This window comes from Rutidosis leptorrhynchoides, chromosome 7 (assembly GCF_046630445.1).
Source record: "Rutidosis leptorrhynchoides isolate AG116_Rl617_1_P2 chromosome 7, CSIRO_AGI_Rlap_v1, whole genome shotgun sequence".
NCBI lineage: Eukaryota > Viridiplantae > Streptophyta > Magnoliopsida > Asterales > Asteraceae > Rutidosis > Rutidosis leptorrhynchoides.
Window position 1 is genome coordinate 8898264 of NC_092339.1, and position 27817 is coordinate 8926080.

Here is a 27817-nt window from a genome sequence, read left to right on the forward strand (position 1 = left end):
GATCTTTGAGGAAAGAAACTTATATGTGCAATTCTTGTTAGATCTGGTCTTCAAACATTTGTGTTTATCATTCAAGGTTTTGACCTCAAATGTCTGTGTTTTTGGATTAATGGAGATCTGAACCACCCATGGACATTTAAGATTTTTGAGTCTTGCTTTTCTTCTCTCTAACTTGGTACCCACTGCCTTTGTTTTCTCTTTCTTATCACCCACTTTGATTCCTTTTCTTGGATTCTTCTCACTTGTATTTACTTTTTTGGTGGTTCCCACATTTATGTCTTTTTCTGTTTCACCAACCCCTTTATCTTGTTGCTCAACATTATTAGCACCACAAAAATCCTTTTTCACAAACTTTGGCAGCATTCCCTCACAACCTCCTCTTATCCTATCTTTCTCATTTCTTATTAAAATAAGAGCTCTCCTTGTTTCTACAGCATGCAATTTAAAGTACTCTTTTGCATCTTGAGCAGTTGCAAATTCCTGCCCAACATAGAAACTAGTACTTTGTAATTCACTATCTTCTTCCTCTTGCAGCCTCAACTCCCTCAATTTTTGTTTCCTTTCCCTTTCCAAATCATCATCATTTTCATCATCACTTTCAAATTGTTCAAGATCCAACACATCCAAGTCAACATCTTCATCATCATCTGTGAGATGAAGGTCTTTGTTTTGAGCACCATTACCCATAAACTCAACATCCTTATCTACACTACAGTGAAAATTCCTCATGTCAACTTCATGATCACTAATATCATTCTCCTCATCAACCAAAAAATCAGGGTCGTCCCCAATTTGATCATCAACTCCTCCAGTTTCATCATCCACTACCTCACTATTTTGAGTGATCACATGTTCATTCACAGGTTCATTCACAGGATCATTCACAGGTTCATTCACAGGATCATTCACAGGTTCATTTATAGGGTAATCTAAAAAAAGTTGCTTTGAAACCCTAGGATTTGAACAGCTAGCTCCCTGATTGAATTTTGTAACCTTAGGTACCTCATCCCCTTCATCATGAATTTCCTCTAAAATGAACGGGTTTTTGGGTGGGCTTATAAAGTCGTTTACATGTGGTTCATCATGTTCAGCGTATACAGCTATGTACCTGTTTTCAGACACATATCTAGACATAATACGAACATCATCATCACAACCTAGAGGTTCTAATCCATTATCTAAAGAAAAACCAGGTTTCTGAAAGTGATAAATTATGAAACCCCAACCATCGTAACCTAACGTCTCTATCACATCATTCAAATCATGAACTGAAAACATATCAATGTCTATAGCATCAATATGGGTTACCCTTCCATTTTTGTAGATTCTGCCAGAAGCATCTGTAAAAACTCCTCCGTGATGCAACTCGATTGTGAAGTAAGTGTCATACAAACCTGCAATTGAGATAAATAGGCATTAATAACTGAATAAAAAAATGCAATTGAGATTAATGCTTACATTGCTGTGATACTTACCATATAGCATTCGCAGATCACTGTCATCGTATTCAACATCATTATCTCGTATATGTATCCCATCGTTGTTCATCTTGCAAGTCGATTAATTAGGGTTTTTTTAGTATCGCATCAGTGATGAATTGAAAGAGGGAAAAAGGGGAAATGCACGTGCAATTATAATAAATTGGGAATAAATGAAAAAGTGGGTGAGTTGGTGGGGATACAGAGGGAGGGAAACAAATAAAGACCAAATTACCCTCACGTGGAGATCACGTGGTAATGGGTTAACGGGAGAAGCAAACAGAAACCGTAACTAGGGCTATCCTTGCACAAGAATTCAAGCATAATGACTATCCCCCCTCAAATCCACAAGTATGTCTATCCTAGCTGGGTGGTACAAACCACAGGGGCTATCCGCACAATTTTCTCTTATAGAATTTTAATAGAAACTATAGATTATTTATTTTTATTATAATAATTATAATTATTATATTATTAATATTCAAATATGGATTCTTTTTACGAGTTTAATTAGGTTACATATGTATGCGAAAATACATTTCTCTATATATTTGTAAAAACAATGACAAGTTTCTTAGTCGAACGGGTCATTAAAATAAATGACTTTAACATTTACATCACTTAATAACTAAAACATGTTATTAAATTATTTCGTTTAAACAAACTCGTGATTTCACGGGTCATTTCATTAGTTTATCGAAGTATTTAATTTACTTTATCTTTTTCCTAAAAAGCAATTATTTATCTTTTCCTGATAAAAATAAATATAAAAATAAAAATTAATAATTAATAATAATAATAATAATAATAATAATAATTCTATTTCTATCTATGCTTACAAAAGGATATTGATTTTTCATTTTTACAAAATAACCTTTATACCAGCAGATCACATACAACGATGGTGCGGCGTCTGTGACTTCCTCCCATTATACTCGACACATCTCTACGATTTCACTCTCTTTCGTAAGCTTCATTTTTCAATTTTATTGCGTGACTCATGTTTCTTGATTACTTGTTACAAACCCTATGTGTTATTGCAGCGGATTTCTTACTCTAAACCTATGCTCCAGATTAAACCCCGGTTTAATAATTTATTGATTTCGATATCAAATAGTGAGTATTCCTTGTGTCTATGACTACTACTTCGATTCAGCTGATGATTTTTTTTTCAGTTGAAAATTTGATCCCATTTCGTAATGCACACCAACTGCTCGATGAAAGTCCCCTATGAGTGCACATTTTATTTTCTTGCCTTATTTATATCATTTTTTTTTTTTGGCATTTGAGAGTTTCTGAATATATGTATATTGACTGCGGTTAAACTTTTTTGTTTGTAAATGAAATCTCCATTTTTTATTCAAAAATCTGCATAGGTAATGTGGTGTGACCCAGATAGCATATTGCATATAGCCGTATGCAATATGACTACAGTTCTTATAGAGTTATAGCAGTTAACATTCATGGTTTTCTTTAAAACAAAGGTGTGAAATTGTAGCTTGAATTAAATAATCGTTTTGGGACTGGATTATAAGTGTTCCTGTAGTATCTTTTGTGTTCGGTAAATTTCATCAAACATACTACTTCATATAGAACTGTGTGTTACTTGTGCTATTGAAATTTGTTTTGATTGCAACGTCATCTATTAATAGATGGGATGTAGTGTTATCTTGTGGATGACATTGAATTTTTGTTGGGAATTCACCAGCTTAGTTATCTGACTATTAGGAGTATTTGTTCTGGGAATTATACTGTTGATTTTTGTTGTGATTTTTAGGTTTAATTACTCTGAATCTTACTCATTATTTTTGTATATGATTGTTTACCATCTGTTTTTTTTCCTAAGTATTACATTTTCCCATGTTAATATGTTTAGTGAACCTTCTTTCTATTCGGCTTTTTGTTTGCTATCATTGTTTTAGAAATCACGTATCTTCATTTTTTTTTCAGAATCTGCATTTGATCAACCATGAGACGTAGCTTGGGAAAGATTTCACACCCAGCTATAGGAAACACAAGCAGAAAGGCCCTTCTCTTATCCTCACCATTTGATTTTTCCACATCTTCCGGAAATGATGGCGGCAACGGTGGTGGAGGTAGAGGTCGGGGCCGAGGCTCTGATTTCGCCAAGTTCAGTTTCGTAGATTCTAATCCTATAAAAAGTCAACCAACAGGTCAAGATAACGAGACATCTTCCCGGGCCCCACTCGGTCATGGTCGAGGCAAACCCTTTTCGCCCCCTCCAAACGCTCATCAGTTTTCACCGTTTATGGCGCCGGCGCCAGGTGGCAATAAAGGTCCTGTCACTGGCCGTGGTCGTGGCGCCATGTCACCACCACCTTTAAAATCTGAGGAAAATAAACCTAAGACACAGATATTTGTTCGCAAAGACGGTGAACCACTTTTACCCCCGAAAGCACCGATCGAAGATCAATCTGGGACCCACGAAAAGAGTACTTTACCTTCAAGCCTGTTGTCAGTTTTATCTGGTGCGGGTCGTGGTAAGCCTACACAATCAACAACAACAAATGTTGGTAATGAAAAGGTTGAGGAAGTTAACCGCCATATTAAACCTAGACAACCTGTGACCCCACGTGAACCTGTGACCCCACGTGAACCTGTGACCCCACGAGAACCTCGGCCTGCATCCCCTAGAATGAGTCCTAGGATGAGTCAAGCAGATGCGATTAACAAGGCAAGGGGTATTCTTACAAGGGGTGGGGATCGTGGTGGACAAGATGGTGTTGGTGGGTCCCAAGGGATAGATAGTAGAGGTGGTGGTGGTGGTAGAGGGCAACGCGGTGGTTTTAGTGCTAGGGGGAGGGGTCGGGGACGGGGTCGGGGACGCGGTCGGGGAAGGGGTGGGCCATATCGTGATTATGATGATGACCAAGATGAAAATGAAGAAGAAACGGAGTTGGATAAAGCTAATGAAGAAAAGATTTCTAAGTATCTTGGGCCTGAAAAATTGGCTGTTTTGGTTGAAGCGTTTGAAGAAGCTAGCGGGAGTGTTTTGCCTTCCCCGGAAGAAGATGCGTTTGTGGATGCAGTGCATACCAATATGCTGGTATTGACTTTTATACAATTTTAACCTTTTGACTCGTGAAAAGTACATTATAACCTGAAGTCCTGAATGGTTGGTAATTTTGACCTCTATGTAGGATTGTATGGTAACAATTTTTAACATTTTGTTATTTGATTTTACGTGCAGTTGGAGTGTGAGCCAGAATACTTAATGGCTGAGTTTGATTCTAATCCAGACATTGATGAGAAGCCTCCTATAGAACTTCGAGCTGCCCTTGAGAAAATGAAGCCGTTCTTAATGGCTTATGAAAATATTCAAACTGAAAAAGAATGGCAGGTTAGTTAACTTGACTCATTTATAAGCAAATGGCTATAGATTGCCATATGTGCTAGTTATAATCAAATATTAGCTAGTAGAACTTCAGAATTGTATTGTATAGCAATTCAAAGTATCTCTAATTTTGGTAATACTCGGAGCTTCACATTTTATTGTTTTTTAATTTAACTCTTTGTATAAGCAAAGAAATTAGTAAGAAATATTATTTTTTATTGTAATTGATGAATTCACCGTTGTTTTGCAGGAAGTGGTGGAAGCAACAATGAAGAATGTCCCCCTAATGAAGGAACTTGTGGATTACTATAGTGGACCAAACAGGGTCACTGCTAAAAAACAAGCAGGGGAGCTCGAAAGAGTTGCAAAAACTCTGCCTGCAACTGCACCTCCATCTGTTAAGCGATTTGCTGACCGAGCTGTTCTTTCTTTACAGGTTTGACACTCCTCTATATATCTATCTATCTATCTGTATATATATGTGCTAGTTTTACTGTAGTAAATTAGTATGATTGGCACTGACACTGACAAAATGAACGGTCAAAACAAGTAATGGTTGATCCACCAACTATTTAAGTTCTGTTTAATATGCAATATAATTAAAGATGCTTACATTGTTTAATACTTGTAAAACTAGTTTGTTACCAGTGAGATGCACAGCGAAGCTACACAAAATTGTAAAATTCATGAGGAAATTTGATTTTTGGTTTCATTCTTAAAAAAACATGTGTTATTTCATAGTAGTATCTATATATATTTATATAATTAAGATTTATCCAGGACAAATATTATATTTTTTTGGTAGTAGTTTTTGTAATCATTTTCGGTATTGATTAATCTCGAAATTAATTAATTGACAGAACTTAACCTAAACTTCAATGCTTATTACTCTAGTTTTGTGTTAATCGTATGCTACAATATGTTTGTAATACAGAGCAACCCAGGATGGGGATTCGACAAAAAATGCCAATTTATGGATAAGTTGGTTCGGGAGGTTTCACAAAGTTACAAGTGAGAAGCTTCCGGCTCCAAGTATGCTACATTTATTTTACTTTAAGAGGAAGAAGAAATAGTTCTTTTCTGGCGTTGCTACGCTACAATCAACTTCTTTGGGTTCCCCCCCTATCCAGCTGGTAAAAGGATAGACTTTTGAATTAACGATATGTTACTTTGTTATATACTTTTGTAATAAACATCCATCATGTTGGAATTTAGCTTGATTCAAGAGCGCGTTTTTGTTCGTTATCTTTCGAGGTGGATTGACTGTAGTTTGATGATCAATGTGCTACTTTTCTCTTCCCACAGATGATCTATATTGGTTTTTGTTTGTTTGTTTTTTCTTTTTTGTACCGAAGTATCAACGCCATGTGCCTCCTTATTGGATATATTATGGTAATATTAATTTAAGCTGTTAAATGAATTGATTTTTTAAGTAGCATGTGTTGACTATTAATAACTATACATACCCTTTACCCAACTGTTTACTCATCTTGCCTGTTCCTTTTTCTAGCATAGGTTCAACTTTGAGTCATTCGAGTGTTGAATACCCGACTGCTAATTCACAAGCTTTGTTAGAGCTCTCACCACAGTTAAGTGGTGACCAAACGAATACAAAGTTACTGTCTGATAAACGGTTAATTAAAAGAGCTTTTTCCTGTTCAGGTTCTTTGTGATGAAGGGTGAGTATATTTACTTAGATGTACGTGACTTAACTGGGATATACCATTACTATTTCCGACTTTTTTTTTAACCACCGCAAAATGTGTTGATAGTGAGACCTCTTAGGAGAATATTACGACGTCAACCCCCCGGTCATGGATCTGATTTGTTATTACATTTGCTATTTCTATGTGTGATTAAAGATTGCTTCCTTAGTGATGTTTATATTTATTTAATTCTTGAAAAATATGGGCTTGTTGAGCTCAATCACGATTCACGAGCCAAATTAATATTTTATATTTACATAAATCATTGCACATCTCGAATAAAAGAGAAGTTGTACATATTGGTCGGATAAATATGGAAGTTAACATGAAAAACCAGTGTCGCCCCATTATGGGGATCTGCTTGCAAAAAGCAATGGAATGTGACCTCAAAAGTGGGGCATACTTCCATTTCTTTATCCTTCATAAACCATGTATAGATTTTGATTCAAGAAAACTCTACATTGCAATATCGCATCAAAACTTTATCCTATTGAGATTTACATGTTTACCATGAAATAACATTACCATGACCATGAAACTGGGCTTGGTCTCCAAAAAATTATAGTAATCGTATAAGGTTTTCATCAAACGGATAGACCATAAAGGTTCAATCAAATCAAGTCGTAATCCTTCGTGCATTTTCCTATCCCATAGTTCATTATATCTTCTATCGTAAGTCGAACACCTTGCGATCATAAACCGGCTCATTCTTAGCAATGTGATAACTGCCGTTTTTAACAATCATGTTGTGTAATATGATGCACGTCTACATGAGTTGTCTCATAGTATTCATCTCGCAAGCCTTTGATGAAACCATCTAAAATAATCGGGTAACGGATTTGAAGAGTAATTTAGAATATCTTTCATCCAATATTTTGAGGAAAACACGTCGTCTCATCCAAAATTGTCGTTTGAAATTTCATCGTGAATTTTTCAATTTTCAGAAAATAATCGCCTATTAATCGTTATTGTGCAACCTGATGCTCGCGGCATATGTGATGACGAGCATGTGATGTAACATTTGAACTAAATTAACAAGTAAAATGTTACCAAAAAGCCCATGGATAAAAAGCCATACTGATTTCTTCCAACGTTCTTTTAAAGCTGATTGCATTCAGTTTAGCGATTGTTGACTCTCATGTAGATATACAAGTAGATAATTTTCAATTAATGTGGAACTAGATGACTCTTTGGTTAATTCAGAAGGAGATGGCTCTCTACACTAAACTATAATCTCTAGATATTTTTCATAAGGTTGCAATATAAAACATTAGGCTAAATTAATGCTGTGATATATTAAAAAGTGTATGATTCAATAACCTTGAGCTTTCTGAAGGGAACTGAATAAGTTCCCCATTCTTTAAAAATAGTATGACCCGCACTTGACCATCAGAGTTTGGATGTTTATTCTGAATATTTTAGCAGCTTCTCTATCGTATATTTTCCCGAGTTTGGTTTCGATGTATGTTTCTTAGAGGAGATTTTATACAGCTCAACAATAGCTCTCAAGCTCAACCTGCAATGTCTAAATCGGCGTTAGGTAAAAAACGCCGACTTCATAGAGCTGCGTTGGCAAGATTTATGACTAATTACATGCTTATATGTTAAATCTTCTATGTTAACTATTATTTTTATTTTTATATATATCAATGCCATGATATTTTCTCATGCTCTTCTCATTCTTTCTTCATTGATTTCCATCACAACGAGTAATTTCTGGTAATTTGTTTGTTTCTTCTAGAAACATTATATAAAACCATTTTATCGATCTAATGCTTTTATCTTCGATTTTGTTCAGGTTTAATTTTTCCCTTTTACTTAGATAGTACAACATTTGCTCTTGGTCAGGAATGACATACGTATGCAGACAAGATATTTGATTTAATGTCTGAATCATTGTTCTTTTTTTTGTTAAATTGGGTATATGTAATCCAGAAAATGATTGATGATTGATTAAGCTTCTTACAAATTTGAAGTCATATATATTTATCAGTTTGATTACAAGCCATCTGATCATTGAGACCTCGGTACATGACTTTACTACTATTTCAATTGATCTTGAAGAGATTGATGATGGGAATGAACAAAACTGATAATCAAGATGGAAAATTCTAAGTCCTAATTGTTAGGTCATGAAAGTTATGTGTTTGATGTTCACGAATGTTTGTCTTTTGAAGTTTTCTGTTGATGGATGTTATTTGTTTGATTACCTGCTTTTAAGTTGTTAAAAGTGACCCTTTTGAACCATATTGCAGGTATCATCTTGGTTTTATGAATGCGTCATATAACACCTTTTGGCTTTCGCAAATTATATTATATGGTCTACTGCTTCATAAAGGTATCACTATAACTATATAAGTATCTTACTTTAGTTTGGTGTTCAACTGAATGAGATAGAGATTTGAAAACTTTTTGTTTAAGGAAACTAATTTGGCTAAACCTATTGAACTTGATTGTTATTTGATTAACATACTGCAAATGGATCAAGTTTGATGGTCAATATGCTAACAAATTGTGTGAGCATATTCTATATTTGTTTTTGTGTGCATACTTTTTCTTAGTGGACTACTTTATGGTACACAGTATTTGAAGACATTTATAAAGCCCATGGGTGAAGAAAGTGATCATGTTCATAAACATCTTTGTTGGATGAAAACCCGTACACTTGCTATACAAACTGATCATGATGACATACTGTACAGAAAATGATGACACCGTTTGTTTCCGGTAAGTATGCTGCACTTCTTTGGTAATAGCTAAAGGTGACTAAATGGGCGGGTCAAGCAAGTTGGGTAATGGGTAAAGTTTTGCTACTTGTCAGTATGTGTGGGGTGATTGTTTGGACCACACTCACTCTTTGTTTTTGTTTGTTTTTTTTTTTTTTTTTCGTTCTTTAAGATATTTAATGTGCTACTTATGATTTAAAAACTGTATTATAACAGAGAAAATGAAGTAGTTGAAGACCTATAGGGGGTGATGTTATTTATGCTGCTGAAGAGTATCTAAAAACAGGGTAGGAAACTAATATCTATTCTTTTGACTGTTTACTTTTTATACAATATATGCAATATGTTACTTAGATGTTATGTAGACACAGATTCTTGCAAAATACAAGTAAATGTATATGTAATTGTGTATCCACAAATATATTTATACGATTCTGAACTTGAACTTTCAGGCGGTGGTTGTCAGCATAGATCCTGGTAGACAGTATATGACAAGTCCTTCCGAAGTTGGATTCAAGTCTATTAAAGTAAGTAACTTGGGCAAGTAAAATTTGTTTATGTTGAAGCAAAGGTTTATCACCTCACAGGTACCCTAAAAATATTATCGGGTTGGGTAATTGGTCAAATCGAGTACTTTTATGTAGATCAAAATGGGTTGGATCGGGTTGGCCTGCCAAAATTATTCTGTCTTATATAAATAGTTTCTATTATGAGCAGCTGATGTATTATAGTTTGACCCATTCAAACCGATCCTATAGTTAGAGATTAAACATTACCCAGCACAAGCCGAATCACTGATCATCTTTAAATTATGTATGCCTTATATAACTTATTAACTACTCGAACATTATTTATGATTGTGATTTCATATTGAAAACTAAATTATTTTCTTTTCATTTTCGAACTGATGACTGCAATTGTTCTTAAATTTGCATGCATTAGAACTTTCTTATTCAAGATAGACATTACATAACTAGATAGTTTGATATAAATAACAAACATGCATGCAGAAATTAAGACATTAATGATAAGCTCATGGTAACCGTTTGCCACCTTCCACCTCCGCCGCACCTCCACCACTGCCGAACCCTAGATGGCCACCAATACCTCCACCAATTCCAGCATTACCCAATCCAGTATTACCTACAACAGAGTAAACAACAATGCAAGTTTTATTAAATATATAAATAATAAATTCACCATTTTTTAGAATAATTTTTAGACATAGATATCATGATTACTTTTTTATTACCTGATCCAATTCCACCACCCATGCCAATACTTCTTCCAATTCCACCACCAAGCCCTTGATCACCACCGCCACCGAATCCTTGACCGCCTCTTGCACCGCCACCTCCATACACTCCACCACCACCAAACCCTTGACCAAGTCCGCCACTTCCACCTCCATCTCCACCAAGTCCACCAAGACCAGTACCGATATTCCCACCAATTCCACCGGCTACACCCGTATTCATTCCAGGAATCCCTCCAAACCCACCACTACCCATGTTTGCTCCAGCTCCAATACCAAAGCTTCCCGCTAAATTTGCATTTGCTTCAAACTCTTTCGACGTATCCGCATTTAGCGTCCTGGCGGAGATGGTAAAAAGAAGAGCACCAATGGTCAGAAAACAGAGAAGTAATTTAGTATTAAAAGATGACATATTTAGTTTAAATGTACTAATAAGTTTTGGGGAAGATTTGGTATGGTTTTATAGAGGTTTTTGGTGTTTGCATGCATGGAACATTAAATGATGGTCAATATTTCTATGTATGAAGTCATTGTCACAAAATTAAATTAGCACTGTTTATCATTACCAAATTGTCATAGGTCTGTCAATAAACATATATTAATTGAAGAACTCTTAGTCAAATTTGAAAGTATGTATTGCGTTGCAGATTAATAATCACCCATTCTTTTGTAGGTTAATAATCTAATTTAAGTTGTTCTTGAAACCAAGAATCATAGGTTTAAGGACGAATCAGGAACTCAATTATCACAATTTTGTATAGGAAATATACACATACCAACCTCAATTCAGTTCTGAATTTCAAAGATTACTAACTTTCACAATCTTGATGTACTAAGCTGAGGAGTTAACAAGAAGCTTACATTGAATGGCATTAATTAAAAAATAGGTGGTTCAAAATCTTTTGCAGCAGTCTTGATTTTACCTTCCTGCTTCCATAAGCAACAGTCTGTGTGTGTTCATGAATGGTGTGTTTGTGAGGCTGCATTAATGAACCTAAACTCCTTTACCTTTTATTATTATTATTATTTATTTAAATGTTTTACTGTTTGATCTCCATATTTGAATATAAATTAATTAACAAAAAATAAATTGCATCTTTATTGTGTCTCAACTCTCAAGTGTTCAAACCATTCAGGCTTGCCTGAGTGGCCACCGAGTTGCCCAATGAAGCACACCACCCGGGTTCAATTTCTGGCTATGCCAAATTGTTCAAAAAGGGAGTGTGACTAGAGGGTGCGCATAATGCGCAATTCACCCGGTACCAGGTCTCGCGCTCGGGGGGCTTGATTACCCGAGGTTTTACCTTCTATGGGGGAGCCAATGTGTTCGTTCATAGGAGGGTTTCCTCGCTTACCCAAAACACTCTCAAGTGTTCAATTAATTGATTTAACAAGTTATAAGTCTCCACTTTATCATCATTCGAGTTTTGACACAGGATAGTAAAATCACACTAATTAATCATATCATTAATTTGACATAATTAAAAATACAAATCAATAGAGCAAATACCAAAACCAACACTCCCGAAAACTTGCAATAACTAGATCAACTAACATTGACCCAAAATGATTGTAAAAATATGTATTTGAATGTGTATACTCATCATGTTCATGTTTTAGAGTTTAACAAGTTCTTCTACATTCATTGGAGTAGTAACTTCTTGTGATCCATTGTAGATTAAACCGGCAAACATACTTGATACAGTTTCCGTTGGATGATAAAGATCCCAAAAAAGATGGTTTTTTCGGTTGGAACAATAAGTTGAAATTGGGATACATGGGATGTCGGCTTTAAGGTTACCTAGTCCGCAACAAGCCGCTTCTATCTCCGTTATTCCTGAATCATATTTAAAAACATTATTGTGACTTCTATTGTTTCTTTTTAACATGATCAAATATACGTTATATATAGAACTACACATTAGATCAAGTGTAGGATAAGATTAAGTACCGTAAGATAGAGGATTTTGGATGAGGACAGACATAACATAGTACGTATCAAAATAAGAATAGTTGATATCTGATAACTCTGTCTTCAAATCTCGTAACATAGCCTTTAGACCTTCATTGTACCTTATCGACAAATAATTCGCTTCAAGATTGCATTCGTTTAAGGCATTATGCTTCCTTTGTGCCGGACAACAACCAATCACTCCAACTCCACTTATCACAAATTTACGCGCTCCTAATACATACATTTGCTACAACCATTTAAAATAAACATCAATATTTCACAATGATTTTCAAACAGTTTATTTTTATACAGAACAAAGTTCGATCAGAAACTTTGTATCATTTGAATTTTTAAAGTATTCAACGCTCAAACATTTTGTTTTTTAAACGCAATTTAAGTTGGGAAATAAGTTACCTTCATAAGTCCTTTGAGGGTGGAAGCCAAAAGATCAACATATTGTTGTGGGGTGTATTGTTTAGAGACTTCAGAGTCTTCGTTGAAGTAGCCGAAGAGATCATTGCTTCCAATCACAATCAGGAATATGGACTTGGTTAAGTGGGCTTGGGCTCCGTCTAAGCCCATTTGTTTAATTAGTTCATCATGGACTAGGAAATAGAAGCCCACCTGTTTTGTTAGTGGAATTGATTTTTGCTGCAAATAACCCAATAACAGGCATTATGAATGCACAAACAAATTGAGGCTGATTAGTTTTTGTGGAGACAAAATGACATTTGATTAATACGGTTAATTTGGTTAAGCTTAACACAGAAAATCATAACTAAACCGTTTATTTTGGTTAATGGAAAACTTTAAACTCCGGCGTATATTATTAAGATTAATACGAGTAAATGTTTACATGTAATATTTGATCATTTCGTATGCATGACTTTTAGTTATCTAAATAGTTTTGTTCGACTTAATTGATTTGTATCCAATGAATAAAAGACATACATGTCATGTCGATCACTTTTACTAGATCGTAGTTTCATTGAATTTTTATTATTACTTTTTTTGTCCTACAGTATAATTATAATTAGTAAATAAAAATAAAATAGGACCAAACATAAGTATCAACCCCGCATAAGTTATTCCTACACCGTATTCTCATTATCCAAATTTCAATGTGTTTTTCAGTTTTTGTGATCACAGTTTATTAGTTTTGTTGATTAAAACTCTATCTAACAACAAAAATGAATAGAGAAATTAAAATTTTGATATAGTGTACCTAATTTGCATACACTAGTATTGCACTTGGCCTCTAATGGTTAGAAAAGCATCATAATTGTGGTACAAAAATTAGAAACTAAGACGCCTTTTCAAAGTGGTTTATCGACGGCTCCTGCTATGCTACTATATCTATATATGTATATAGTCATATTAGAGCGGTTACCACAGGCGTATTACGTGTATTTATCAATGATTTTATAAAATTTAGTTGCATTATTTTCAAAACATTAGATGAATGAAGTAGTACTATCAGACTTCTTATTAAATGCCCCATAACAATACGTATACGATGGAAGTGATGAATTTAATGATTTATCAAGATAAGTGTATTCTTACAAATAATTCATCTGTCGGGTTTAAGATAGTGGCAGCACCGGAAGCAAAGTTGACTCCGGTCACCACCTCATTGGTGCTGCTCAACTTTTTTGATTTTGATACCAGTGATAGATACGGTGGGGCCGATGGTTGTCCGACCTTCTCAGCTGCCAAATCACCAATAAAAACATTTAAGTTTAAATTTTACAAGAGGTACGTACAAGATCTCCAATATCACCTCATATACAAGTTCAAGATAATAAAATGTACAGTACTATTTTATATATCGCACCCGCATTGGTTGATATGATTTTAACTTCTTTTCATTGAGGTTGAAAGTTTAGCATTTTTGTATAGTTATAATAAAAAAATATATAATATTTTTCCATTTTGTAAGTTTAGCATGATCATATCTTATACGTACCTAAAAAGTCAGCTGCATTCTTTCCATTACTAAACCGACCAGTGGCCTCTCCGGTAGGATAATCGATACCGTTGTGAGGGAAATCAGCTTTGGCAAGAGACATAGTCAAATAGTTATTGTTTCCATTGTCAACTAACGAGTCTCCGAATACATAAAAACCCGGAACAACTGATTCACACATGGTACCACAAGTTCCAAACACTAGCAAAACACACACACACAAAACGGCATTAATAAAAGTAGCCATTTGATTCATTGGTGTGTGTAATTTGATGGTTTGAAGAAGTTGAGGTGGTGTTCAATGGGGTTTTATAAAGAGTGATATGGAAAACTAAATTTGAATGTGAATGAGTTGTAGAAAATAGAAGTTACGATTTCGAGGTTGTATGGGTATTTTTATTTTAAAAAAGTTTAATTGTAGTAACAAAATATATAACAGATTCGATTAATGATTAAAAGTGAAAGTGTATTCTTTAATTTTAAAGTTAAATCACGTGTAATAGTTGGAGTATAGTGGAAACAAATTCTGTTTCATGGTTAAGAAAAATAGATTTGAGTAATTTAATTGTAAGATATGTAATCTTTTTCTTAAATGGGTTATGGATCGCATTCAAGAGGAACAAAATCCAAACTAGTTTAAATTATATTTGACTAATTATATTTGTCAAAAGAACTAGATTTGACTAATTATATTTGTCGATATAAATGTCAACAAGATATATTTACGAGTTTAATTTATATTCACCAAAATCCATACTATAAATAATATATTTATTTGATGAGTTCCATTTTTAAATCGTAAATCATATCATATTTTTTTTTAAAACAAACTCACACACTTAATTTACACAAATATTTATAATAATCTACGAAATATATGTATAACATGACTTTAACCCTCAACTTCTTGGTTGAAAATGCCAAGGGCCCTTTGGTTATAAATAATAATATTAGTAGATGATCTTTACTTCAATGTTATAAGTTAGTTTAATTGATCACTATATTCATTAGTTGATGATTAAAGATTAGAATCATGCATGTATAAAAAGTACGTAGTATTTATTTGGTTTGAACTTTGACGTGAACTGGAAGTAGGATGAACCTAGAAAATGGAAAAGGGATAATGACATGGACCCATAAGGCCGTGAGTATGACTAGTGTTCAAACGGTGTGAATTGAACCCTGGCTTCATTTTCAGGGCTCTTTTTCTCCGTGCTCCAATCTTTAACACTAGGATCATATCATATTTCTATTGTTATATATCTTTAAAAAAAAAAATCATGTCTATTTCATGTAAAACACGTAGACCATTGACAAGTTTCACTTAATCTAGAATCTACATAATTATAGCAATGCCAATGTGCTTAGCTCAAAACTCCACTACGACAACCATCATACGTCATACTGAGTACTATTTGGGGTGATCATCGGTCTACCACGTTGTCGTTATTGTAGAGAATTTATGTCTTAATTGTTCAGGCCACTTGTCATTTGTCTGGCTATCTATGAATTGTGAAGACTCACTCAACGACATCAACAGTTGTGACCATAAATCTACAAGTCAATCGCTTATGACCTATCAGAAATATGTAGAGCATATGCAACTCACTCAGCTGTACGTTATACTAGGAAGTGTATGACATGCTAAGTGACTGAGATTCGTCATTCGTATTAGTCATTCCCTATTCATGAGATAATGATAAGTCAAATATAATAAACCATGTGTAACAAGAAATAAACATAAAATTATGCCACCAGTCACTAGTCTTCTAACAGACCCTAATCATGCAAGACTTTAACAAAAATTACAACCAAAATAGACCCAATACTCATAATCATTTAATGGGCCCTAAAGAGCTTAGCGATAATTTTCGTTGGCCCATCTCTAAATGCTTGATATGTAAATGACACTGTGAATTTGGATACCCAAAAAGAAACGAAAGAAAGAACACAAACAAAATCAAATGTATTTTGAAGGTAATATTATTGAAAGCAGAAGGTTAAAAAGTGTGATAAGGTAACTAAAAGAGACACTTCAAACTTCAAAGCATGAACAAAGACGGTCGTTCCAAGACGATTCCATGCAGACACCATTAGTTTATATACTATTGGACCATTCACATAAATTGCCACCACGAGGAAACTAAAGAAAGCAAGCAACAATGATAAAAGAATGTACACATTCATCGTCATCTTGAAACTATATTTACATTGATTCTTCTTCGTGGCCACCCCACCATAGTTTCAGAGCAATCCAAATGTGTTCTCACCACTGTAGGTCATGTAGAGAAAACCATCCTCATCTTTGTTGTCCTCGTAGATAGCAGAGATCATTGCAGCTGTAAATGTATGAAAAGGTGGATGATGTCAAATAAACTCACATAGAAACTATCAACTAAAGGTGTGGGCCAAATGAGCCAGTGGTTAAGACTGGGTAAAACTTAGGGGTCCAAACGAGTCGGGTCAGATTGGACCAAAAAAAAAATTTGGTCCAGAAGTTTTGAACTTAATATAAACACTAACTAGTGTTTTAGATATAATTACTAAAGATGCATTGTCTCAATATAAACACTACCAGTTACATATATTTACAAGTAAATAAGTAAACATGTACTTACCTGAATCATTTACAGGTGTACCATTTTTACCAGTTACAGATATACAAGTATATACATTACATTACACATATAGCTAAATCTGTCCATTCTACATAATTTAGTTCCTAAATCTCTAGATACTGTTCTGAAGATTTTGTACTTACCAGTAGGTGGGAGTATGTTTTTGACAAAGATAAAAATAGCCTTTTCAGCACTGAGCTTGATCCTCTTCCTGACAACATAAACGAACTGTCCAACAGTGAGGTCAGCAGGAACCAGGTATCTGCATATACCACCATGTACATCAATTATCAGATATCTGAAAATTTTAGATTTGATAACAGCTAATCGTGAAAACAATTGATGCTACAGGTTGGTTGTCTTGTGTTTTAGCAAAAGATTACTTCAATACAGCCTGCCCAATATTAACTACCATACGGAAAGAGAAAGCTATAAGATCGGATGGTGAACATATAATATAACAACCGTACAATATAACTCAAGGTGTTTGACATCATAAGCTATATAAGAATGCAATAAAATGAAGTCAATCAACCTTGATGTAGGTGATCAAAAGAAGTCAGCAAACATGATACATGAAACACGCAGTAACATCACAAGATTAACGATGCAAGAATATAGAGAAGTAACTAACTTTTTCTTGTCAATATCAGGAATGTCACTTCTTTCAGCCTTCTCCACAATAACCTGCAACCATACAGAGGAAAACGACAACGATGCAAGCTATAACATATAGCTATATATGAGCAATTAATGAATACAAATATCACATCTTATACCGGAATTCGGTCAGGATACTTCTCCCTGATACGCGCAGCTTCGGCTTGGCGCCTCTCTGCAAAGTTTTGTTTAAAAATTCAATTATTATAACTGTGACTACAAGACATAATATACACTTCTGTTAATAGTACTAATAGTTTCAGATATTAGGTCAAAAGTAAATTGAGAAATCAAATCAGTTTAATCAGATAATATAAACACATATGCATAGTAAAACGATACTATTAATTTAATTATCTACAATTAATTGAATAAATAAGTAAGCTAAAGTAACATGATTCATACTTTCATAGATATATATACACACACAAAAGGATACAGATAGATTACCGAGAGGATGTTCAAGTTTGAATGAGCTTTTAGCCATGGCGATCAAGAGGATGCAAACAACTGTAAAATAACAAACAGGTTACAGATCGAATAAGGATTTTGATCAAATATATATCAGATTGTAATGAGCGATTTTAACTGAACAAGTAAAATTCATTGAAAGGAAGCAAATATCGTACCAGACTTGATTAAAGAGAATTTAATGAGAAAATGATGGAGAATTCAGTATTTCAATGCCGATCGGTGCCTCAAATTTGTTTGATGACGTTCCAAAGATTAGGGCAAATTGAGTAAATATAAGGGAGACAAACTAAAGAATTGGGCACACGGCACCGTTTAGTTTGGATACCGTCATGTCATCATGGGCCACTTGCATTAAAGGGCCAATATTCAATCCACTTTGGGCTCCATCTCTTTTTCACACATTTTTAATTTATTTAATCATTATCATCCTATATTCTAAAACGCACCCAGAATTTCGTTGTTTCGGATTATCGTTTTGAGTTTCGTTCAAGCTATCGGTCCCTCAACTTTGGCTCAATATACACAACGACCCCTCAGGTTTACATTTTTTCAGAGGTAGAAAGTGTAAATATATAATTTTATTAAAATAAAAGAAACTAATTCCACCCGAATTTTTAACGGGCCCTATCTTCTCGCTCGGTGCGAGTTAAATTTTTCCGAGACCACCATTCAACTCGAAATAATTTTACGAACACAACGCGACTAACTATACGCGAAACGGACATCGTTAAAAAAATACTAAATATTTCAGGCTATATTTCATACATATACATGCACGTACAACATACGACTCAACCTATTAGATATATTAGGTACCATACAACGTATATCCAAATTCGACCGCGCGTTAAATACAACCGCAGCAACGCATGGTCGAATTTTTTTCTAGTTTTCATATACTATTAGGCTCCTCAAGTCTGGTCGTTTCATCAGGAAGCAAACGACATTTCCAACCAAATTTACAAACTCGTCCCCTCAATTATCATCCAAACTACATTTTTTAGGAGTATAAACCGTCAAATCATTATTCTATTAAAAAACCTTACACAAACTTCACCAAAAAAAATTACTGTGCCGTATCTTCCCGCTCGCCGAGCGTTAAATTTTTCCGGCACCACCGTTCAACTCGAAATAATTTTACGAACACAATGCAACTAACTATACGCGAAACAGATACTTTTTAAAAAAAAACGCTAAACACACCGACATCTAAAACAGGGCTCAATACATGGGCCATTTTCGCTTCTGTAAATACATAACGTTACGTTAACTATGAATATGCAACCCGAAAGGCTCCTTCGCAACGCGCGGACCGATCTGGATCTCGTTAATAAAGAAAAAGAAATAAGAATATACTGTCGTTAAGATAAATACATAGTCTTTTACATAAAGTGACGGTTATATGGTTGTACAGAACTCTTATACACTTTAACAGCAACGTTAAAGACTATGGTTAAAAAGTTCCATATTAATCTAGCTTCTAGTCTTGTCCAGCTTACCCCATCACCACCCACATTGATTAGATAAGCAAATGATGAAAGAAACCTAATGAGACACAAAAACAATCACTTGCAATCTAAGCTTAATTTAGTATTAGCTATTGTTATTTAGTTAAATAAAATCTGGGTTACGAACTTGTTTGAAATGACTGAAAAACTAATATAAATTTCATTGGTATTTTATTTGTTTGCAATGTATCAAATATTTCCCGCATATCGTCAATAATTCGCTCTTGCATTGTGCTTTTAATTACTAAATCATTTACATAAGCCTCAAGATTTCGCCCAATTTGTTTTTCGAACGCGGTGTCAATTAAGCGTTGATATGTCGCACTCGCATTGATTAAACCAAAAGGCATCATTATATAAGAGAATATGCCTTTGCCTGTATGAAAAGCGGTTTTATCTGCGTCTTCTTTAGCCATTGGGATCTGATGATATCCCCTTGCCGCATCCAAAAAACATTTATACGGAAAAGCATGCAATGATTCTACTTTCAAATCGATTTCTGGAAGTGGATAGTTATCCTTAGGGCACGCTTTATTTAAATCTTTGAAGTCAATACACATTCTCCACGAGCCATCAAGCTTTTTCACCAAAACTGGATTTGCAATCCATGATTGGTATTGAACTTCGCGCAAAATTTCAGCTCTCACCAATTTCGTTACTTCCTCGCACAACCACTTAGCGCGGACTGGGGCCATGCCTCTACGCTTCTGCACTACAGGTTTTAAAGCTGGATTTACATTAAGTCTGTGTTCCGCAATATGACGCGGAACACCAGTCATATCATTTTCACACCAAGCAAAAACATCCATGTACTGCACAATTTGTCTCTTGGTATCCGCACTAACATTGCATCCTACCTTAATTTTTGATCAGGATATGCAGGATTGTCCGCAGTATCGGCGGTTTCTTGAACTACACTTTTTACATTAACAGCCGCACAAATAGGCATGATACTTGCTGAATTTATCGTTGCAACACCTTTAAGTGTTGCGAATTTAATCATGCCATGAATGGTGGATGGAACAATTCCGAATTTACCCAAGGGAGTTCTGCCTAACATGTTATATCGAGAAGAAGTCCGCATAACATAGAAATCTAACCGCGCTTGCCGCACTAAACTATTGTCATTTTCATCAAAAAGCTCAACATCTAAAGGCAACATGCCCATAGGCAATGAAGATTCTCCCGCAAAACCAGTTAGCGATGTCGCGGTTGGTTGTAAACTTGCCTGAATACTCTCTGGCAGTTGAACAAACATTGCTCATAAACAATGTCAACACTACTGCCATTATCAATACGAACCTTCATAATTGTAATTCCAGTTTGTGCGATCTTGCACGATAATACTATCGGCATTTCAGAGAAATCGTCGCTTTTCATTTTTGGAAAACTTATCGGCGCAGATTGCCAATTTTGATACAGTTTTGCTGACTTTTGCTTTCTTCCCCTTTTTTGGGCATTCGCTTGTATGGCAACAGCGATACCTTGATCACTGCCATTATTGCTCATTACTTCCATTAAACAAACGATTTGCTGCCAATTATGACTGTATTCGCCTGCAAATCATCATAACAAAACACGATTGAGATTAAATAAGCCAATTGATTGTTAATTGATTGTTTGATAGCACAAAACAAAAAAAAAATTCAAGTTTAATTTTAAAACGTGTCCCACGGATGGCGCCAATTGATCAATCCTATATTAAGTTATTACTTAATTAAGGATTGAGTGCAATGAGATTAGGATGGAGGATGAGATGTTTGATGATTATTTTGGGCCCTGATGATCGTCTTTCACTTTAACTACCAAGTGATCAACCACCCCGACCCGGTCTTGATTGTCAATTAGCATGATTCACCTTGACACAATGTAAAGTTCCTTGGGCAAAATCACAAGAGAAAATTACAAAGGTTCGGGTAAATGGCAGAGAATCAACAACCTATAAATGAGAGGCCAAGCTCTCTATTTATAGTATTCGAAATATCCGCGGTCTGCGAATTGTTTAACTATCCGTGGAAACATAGCGAAATGACCCGCAGTCTTTTATTAGCGCGGAAACTGATCCGCTATCTTTATTTTTAGCGAATATTCCAAACCTTTCGACTATACTTCGCGTTACTTCTGCCTTTAAACTTTAGTAAATAAAATATCCATATACAATCCTATATATATGATCATACACTATAACCTATTAGTACATACAATATATGTTAGAGGGGCCATCTATCATCATCGATATAGAGTAACATGGAACGCATTAGTGTGATTATTCCAAAAGCACCATGGAAAGCAACCAAGTGCAGTCCAAAAGCACTATGGAAATCAACCAAGTCCACATACCCCCTAATTGACATTTGAAATAAATGAATAAGATTATTCTCTATTCAGATTATCCGAGAAGAGTGCTACGTGAACTAATCAAATAATTTCAGGACTGTTTCCTAGTCTTTTTCCCAACCAACCCAAATAATAATCAATAACAACCAGAACTGACTCTCTAGCAGATTGGATCAAAAGACAAGTTTCTAAAAACAAAACTTTAGGCGGTACTTGTAAATATTAGCTCTTGTAAATATTAACTCAATAAACTTTGATGTGTTACATAAAAGTCCTGGTGTAGCGGCCTTACACCCCTAGTGCAACTGCATGGTGTTCTACTCCAAACATAAAGAGGAATGAAATTGAACAAGTATTATAATCAATAAAATAAATAATATTAAATCCGTATACTTCAATAGTTAACCTATTACTTCTGTAGAGTATATCATAAATTCACATCTCTTTTTCATCATGGTCCGGCAGGAAAACCTAAGTATTGCAGAAATTCCAGTGTATCGTGCAAATTCTGTAATAACGGAAAATTCGTGTCAGGAAAATATAACCACGCAAGACTAAAATTGGTAACAGAATGGAAGGCTTGGGCAACAGGTGTAATTAGTAATGGTTCAAAAAGGTTAATGACAACCCAAGATGTTTACGTACAGTCTAGAGAGGTTCGAAACCTATAAGGAAATAAATTTATTTATGAATTGGTTAAATGCAAAACATAGCTAAAACAGGGAACTAGAAAATGGGATGAAATGAATAACATACTAAACAAAGACATTTGATATTTTTACTTTATTAAAATCATATCACTCACAATCGCTTATATATCATCTGATTAACGATTATTTTCTCATCCTGAATCGGATGCATCATGTGTCAAACATACTTCAAATTACTGATGGATACGATAACATTTAATCAAAGGTTTAAGAGTGTTGAAATGAAAGGCGGAACCTCGCATTATTAATCAGAAAACGAAACTTTGAAGCCTGCAATATTACAGATATGATATAATACATGAGGCTTCTAAAAGTGCATTGATTGATTTTGAGTCCCACAATACCTTTAATGTAGAAGTTAACCCAATTCGAGTCCCACAATACCTGTAATGTAAATGGCACAAGAAACATAACACTAACACAAAATACATATAAAAGGTTAGAGGTAGAAGGTTGAGTGATCAAGTTTGTTTTAATTGTTAGTTTGGTGAGATTCGAAATTTTTCGTGTTGTAATCGGTTTTGCTTTGTTAGTTTGTCAATATAGTTTTTCGGATTGTTAGGGAGGCTCGTTTATATATAGTTTCATTTGTTTTCTAAGTGCGAGCTTTCCTGTTTCCCCCGTCTTTATTGTATTCCTTGTTGAGAGCGCTTTTTTTTTTTTAAAACGACCTCGTTTCAATATGAGTATTCGTTTTTTTTAGCAAAAAATAAATAAATTGAAATTACATAACCGTATAGCAGGAGGTTACATATTTTAGTGAAATAATCTCAAAAATATTGAACCAGTATAAACTAATCTCGAAACCTGGTCTTGTGGTTTGTTCATAATCACTAGAACAATATAAAATTTGTATACAAGAATATTTAGCCTATAACTTCTGTAGAGTGCTTCATAAAATCATCTCTATATCATCAAGCTCCAATAGGGGGAACCGGAGTATTGCAGCAATTCCAGTGTATCGTGCCAATTCTGTAATAATGGAAAATATAAGCACGCAAGACTTATATGGGTGACAGAAAAATATAACTACAATTGTAAAGGTTCAAAAGGTTAATGATGACCCAAGATGTTTACCTAGAGTCTAGAAAGGTTCGAACCTGAGACTTTGTTTGAATTAGAGGTTTAGATTACTATTGTACTGCTGCACTTTGTGTGATAATTTTGTGGCATGTTATCTATTGTAGGAACATTTAACAAATAAACACAAAGTGTTTACATGTCATCCCAACCCAATCCAGTTCGTTTCAACATGTACTACAAAATGACCCATTTCAGCCAATACCGGTTTTGCCCATTACCCAACATGCCCATCCTGGCCTCTCTAGTAATACAGAAACAAAAAAAGAAAAATTGTACTAACGTTGCCCCGAAACGTCCATTGAAGAAAATACATGAGTCGTGCCCCCAGAATCCTTTACTGTGTTGACCAAATCCTCGTATCTTTGCCTTGTAGCCACATCAGTACTCCTGTAGCAAACCCAGAAAGCAGAAATTAAATAGTCTCATACCAGTAATAACGATTTTTGAAACAAAATATATAAGTACAAACCTGAAAAGGTTATCAGTGATAAGTAATTTTTGAACAGCCTTTCTTTCATTTGCTACTTCAACATGGTTTGGTCCATAACATGTACGGTCCGGATCCTGGAAATGCACCCAAAGATGTATAAAGATGTAGATACAGAAGGTATTACATATATTCAACTGATGTTTGCCTTTAATACAGGCAAGTTCATATACAGCAAGTTTGCAACTACTACCACCTTTAAGTCATCAAATATACATCACTCTAATGAGGTTATATTATCATTGCACGTTTTAGGTCATAACATGAATTACAATCCCTTTTATGCATTACACGGGTGTCTATCAACTTAGATATAAACTTTTTAACAGGCCAAATCAATGATGCATATAAATTCTCTTAGAGATCAGTAAATTAATGATGGTTAACATAATAAAGTATGACATTTGATATTTTTACATTATTAATATAATATCATTTACAATCGGTTATATCATTTGATTAACGATCAATTTTTCATCCTGAATCGGATACATTATATCTCAAACCTATTTCAAATTACTGATGGATACAATAACATTTAAAAGGAGGTTAAGAGCGCTGACATCAAAGAATGAACCTCACTTTATTAAGCATCGTGAAGAAATCCTGAAGAGCACGGACCTAAATAGTAAAATATATAAAAATAAAATGAATTGCAAGTCACAACCCACAAAAAAAAAAAAAAGAGAGAGAACAATTAAAAATCTCAAACAGATTTCGCACCACTGCACGATCGCCACTGACAGAAGGATCTAAATCAGAAGAAAAAACCGTCAGCTAGAAGAAAATAATCAAAAAACCAAACTTTGACGCAGGCAATATTACAGATTACAGATATAATAATTAATACAATACCTGATGCTGGTTTAAGTGCATTGATTGATTTCGAGTCCCACAACACCTGTTATATAAAAGATAACCCACTTCAGAAAGAAACAGGTAAATTATACAAAAGCACTTTTCTGGTTGACACAAGATCAGCACTGTCAGAAAGATCTATGTGGCATAAGGTGTAAATAGTAGATAGTCAAAACGTTTGAAAAATATTGATAAATGAACACCAAGCTAATGCATACCTTTTTTAACACAAACGGACGATGCAATTCTATTTTAAGTGTATGAGACTGCCCTATCTGTTACAACAAAAAAAGTCAATTATCGAGAAGTTAGTGGTAACTTAATAAGACCTATGTGCAGCCAGGAACTGTGATTAGTTACTTGAAACATAAATATATATATATATATTTAAACAAAATTGCCACCTACTTTAACATGCTCGTTTTTCAGGGTGTTCTTCCCTTTTATTGTCACCACATAACCTTTTTTGTCATAATCAACATCCTGCAAACAATTTCACAAAATTTGAAGCATTACTAGCACAAGTAATTATAATGATAACAAATAAGTATTGTAAGCAATAAACAAACCTTACCTCAACTTTAATTTCAAGCTGTAATTTCACACGTTCTGCGTCTCTTGATCGAGAAGAAGCTTCTCTAAGAACTTTTCTGCAATGGATACAAGCAAACATATAATGTAAATGTAAATAAATATTATTTCTTGGACGAAATATTCTATAACAGAAGTTACGCAGAAAAACAATAATTTAGCATAAGTTTACAAATCTTAAGCTAAAGACAACAATGATATAAACCACGCAGGCTTGCCTGAGTGGCCACTGAGTTGCCCAATGAAGCACACCATCCGGGTTCAATTCCTGGCTATAAATTGTTCAAAAAGGGACTGTGAGAGTGTGACTAGAGGGTGCGCATAATGCGCAATTCATCCGGTACCGCGTCTCCAACTCGGGAGGCTAGATTACCCGAGGTTTTAACTTCTATGGGGAGCCAATGTGCTCGTTCACAGGAGGGTTTCCTCGCTTACCCAAAGACAACAATGATATATTTGAAAAAAATCCAAATACACTATTTCTGAATGTAGGTTCCAGCTCGGGTAGTTTACACCCTATCGTTTTCCAATATTAGCCATTACACACTTAACATGATGATATTTCATGAAATACAAACACACATATTTGAACACTTAATTACGTGTATCATTTAGCACTTCTATAAATCAATAAACCAGTTTCCTTCTCCATGGTTCTATCAAAACTATACAAATTGATGTTTGGCAACAAGCTTTTTGGAGTTCTTTTTTGAAGCTTTTAGCTTTTATAAAAAAGCTCCTATCAAATAAAAAACTCCGTTTGGCTGCAAGAGCTTAAAACTTTTTTGAAAGATAGAAAAAGCTAAGACTCTTTTTAATGGTGATGGGGTGATGGGAGGGTGATGGAGTTTTTGTGGAGTATAGTGCTGATGTGCCAAAAGTGATGGGGTTGATAGGGTGATGGAGTTTGTAATGGTAGGCGTGATGGGGGTGTGATGGGGTTGTTGGTCCCACATTTTTAATTTATTTTTCATTTTTGTTTGAGTTTTTATAATAATAATAATAATTATTAGTATTATTATTAATATTAATATTATTTTTGTTTGAGTTTTTATAGTAGTAACTAAAAATATAATAAAATTTAGTTAAGTTAAAGTTATTTTAATACTTTAGTGACTATAGTGTAAATATAGTATTCTTTTATGTAAACTTATTTATAATTGAAGGGTTAAAGTTGTAAAGTAACAAACTAATTCTATCCTCTTCAATCTCATCATCGTTATCATATCATCTCCAACAACCCAGAAAAAAAAAAAAAAAAAATCTCAGTTACAAAAATTACTTCACTCTCTAATTAAAAAACAAATTAGAAAAAAAAGCAATAAAATATATATACATCTCACCCCCATCACGTGGCTTCCTCCTATTCGTCTCACCCCCATCACCCTGCAATTTGTTCCGGTGATCCAACCATCACGCCGGACACATTTTTCTCCGATGGCGCCGGGTTATAGTGCGATGGGGGCGTGATGCACCCAAAAAAGGCCCGATCACGCTGGGTTATTTGCAGTCTAAAAGCTAGTAGAAGTAGCGTTTAGCTTTTAGCTTCTAGCTTTTTATCATTTTACTCTTTATTTTAATAGTTTATCTATTCTGCCAAATGACTAAATACATATAAAAAGCTAATAGGTACAGCTATCAGCTAAAAGCTAGTTTTGTCAAACATACCCAATAACAAATAAATAAGATAAATTAGTTATAATAAAAAAAACTACCTAATTGTAACCGCCTTCACAGAATCACCAGCCTTAATTAGATTACACGCCACCCACAAATCGTCTGGATCATCAGGAGTCATCTGTTTACCATTCAAATCAAATATGAAAATATAAAAAAGAAGGATTAATCGAATGTGAAAAATCAGTATAGATAGAAATAGGGATTTATTTACCTCAACGATGCCAGGGCCATCGGGGGTGAATTCTCTTCGAACGATTTTCATCTCAATCTCAACACCGTTGTGTCACCTTATCAGAATTGTTTGAAGATAATTTAATTTTAATGAGGAAATAATAGAGAATTCAGTATTTCGTTGCCGCTAGGTGCCTCGA

At 34.5% G+C, this 27817-nt stretch overlaps 4 protein-coding genes across 7 annotated transcripts; 1 reads left to right on the forward strand and 3 right to left on the reverse strand.

Annotated features, from left to right (window-relative positions):
* Nucleotides 1-2344: 2344 nt before the first annotated feature.
* On the forward strand, nucleotides 2345-6244 carry LOC139857751 (uncharacterized). 4 transcript variants are annotated; one of them, XM_071846591.1, is made up of 7 exons: nucleotides 2365-2444; nucleotides 2522-2594; nucleotides 3429-4545; nucleotides 4690-4839; nucleotides 5084-5269; nucleotides 5694-5727; nucleotides 5786-6244. In XM_071846591.1, exons 3-6 carry the CDS (start codon nucleotides 3448-3450, stop codon nucleotides 5703-5705), a joined length of 1446 nt encoding a protein of 481 aa, XP_071702692.1. In that variant the 5' UTR covers nucleotides 2365-2444; nucleotides 2522-2594; nucleotides 3429-3447; the 3' UTR covers nucleotides 5706-5727; nucleotides 5786-6244. The 4 variants fall into 4 exon arrangements, with proteins under 4 accessions (XP_071702690.1, XP_071702692.1, XP_071702689.1 ...); XM_071846588.1 differs by lacking the exon at nucleotides 5694-5727 and having other exon boundaries at nucleotides 5768-6244; XM_071846590.1 differs by lacking the exon at nucleotides 5694-5727.
* Nucleotides 6245-12136: 5892 nt separating this feature from the next.
* LOC139858915 (GDSL esterase/lipase At5g55050-like) lies at nucleotides 12137-14687 on the reverse strand. The gene is made up of 5 exons (XM_071847752.1): nucleotides 14441-14687; nucleotides 14038-14183; nucleotides 12889-13125; nucleotides 12472-12721; nucleotides 12137-12357 (listed from the first exon to the last, which is right to left on the reverse strand). Exons 1-5 carry the CDS (start codon nucleotides 14685-14687, stop codon nucleotides 12137-12139), a joined length of 1101 nt encoding a protein of 366 aa, XP_071703853.1.
* A 1905-nt stretch (nucleotides 14688-16592) lies between these two features.
* On the reverse strand, nucleotides 16593-18484 carry LOC139857231 (autophagy-related protein 8C-like). Its single transcript, XM_071845967.1, has 6 exons — nucleotides 18348-18484; nucleotides 18169-18228; nucleotides 17838-17893; nucleotides 17693-17745; nucleotides 17202-17320; nucleotides 16593-16779 (listed from the first exon to the last, which is right to left on the reverse strand). Exons 2-6 carry the CDS (start codon nucleotides 18203-18205, stop codon nucleotides 16685-16687), a joined length of 360 nt encoding a protein of 119 aa, XP_071702068.1. The 5' UTR covers nucleotides 18206-18228; nucleotides 18348-18484; the 3' UTR covers nucleotides 16593-16684.
* Nucleotides 18485-23492: 5008 nt separating this feature from the next.
* Nucleotides 23493-27800, reverse strand: LOC139858484 (protein PELOTA 1-like). Its single transcript, XM_071847331.1, has 11 exons — nucleotides 27658-27800; nucleotides 27482-27564; nucleotides 25750-25825; nucleotides 25584-25658; nucleotides 25394-25450; nucleotides 25173-25218; nucleotides 25041-25069; nucleotides 24900-24938; nucleotides 24300-24394; nucleotides 24111-24217; nucleotides 23493-23719 (listed from the first exon to the last, which is right to left on the reverse strand). Exons 1-11 carry the CDS (start codon nucleotides 27706-27708, stop codon nucleotides 23640-23642), a joined length of 738 nt encoding a protein of 245 aa, XP_071703432.1. The 5' UTR covers nucleotides 27709-27800; the 3' UTR covers nucleotides 23493-23639.
* Nucleotides 27801-27817: the final 17 nt, after the last annotated feature.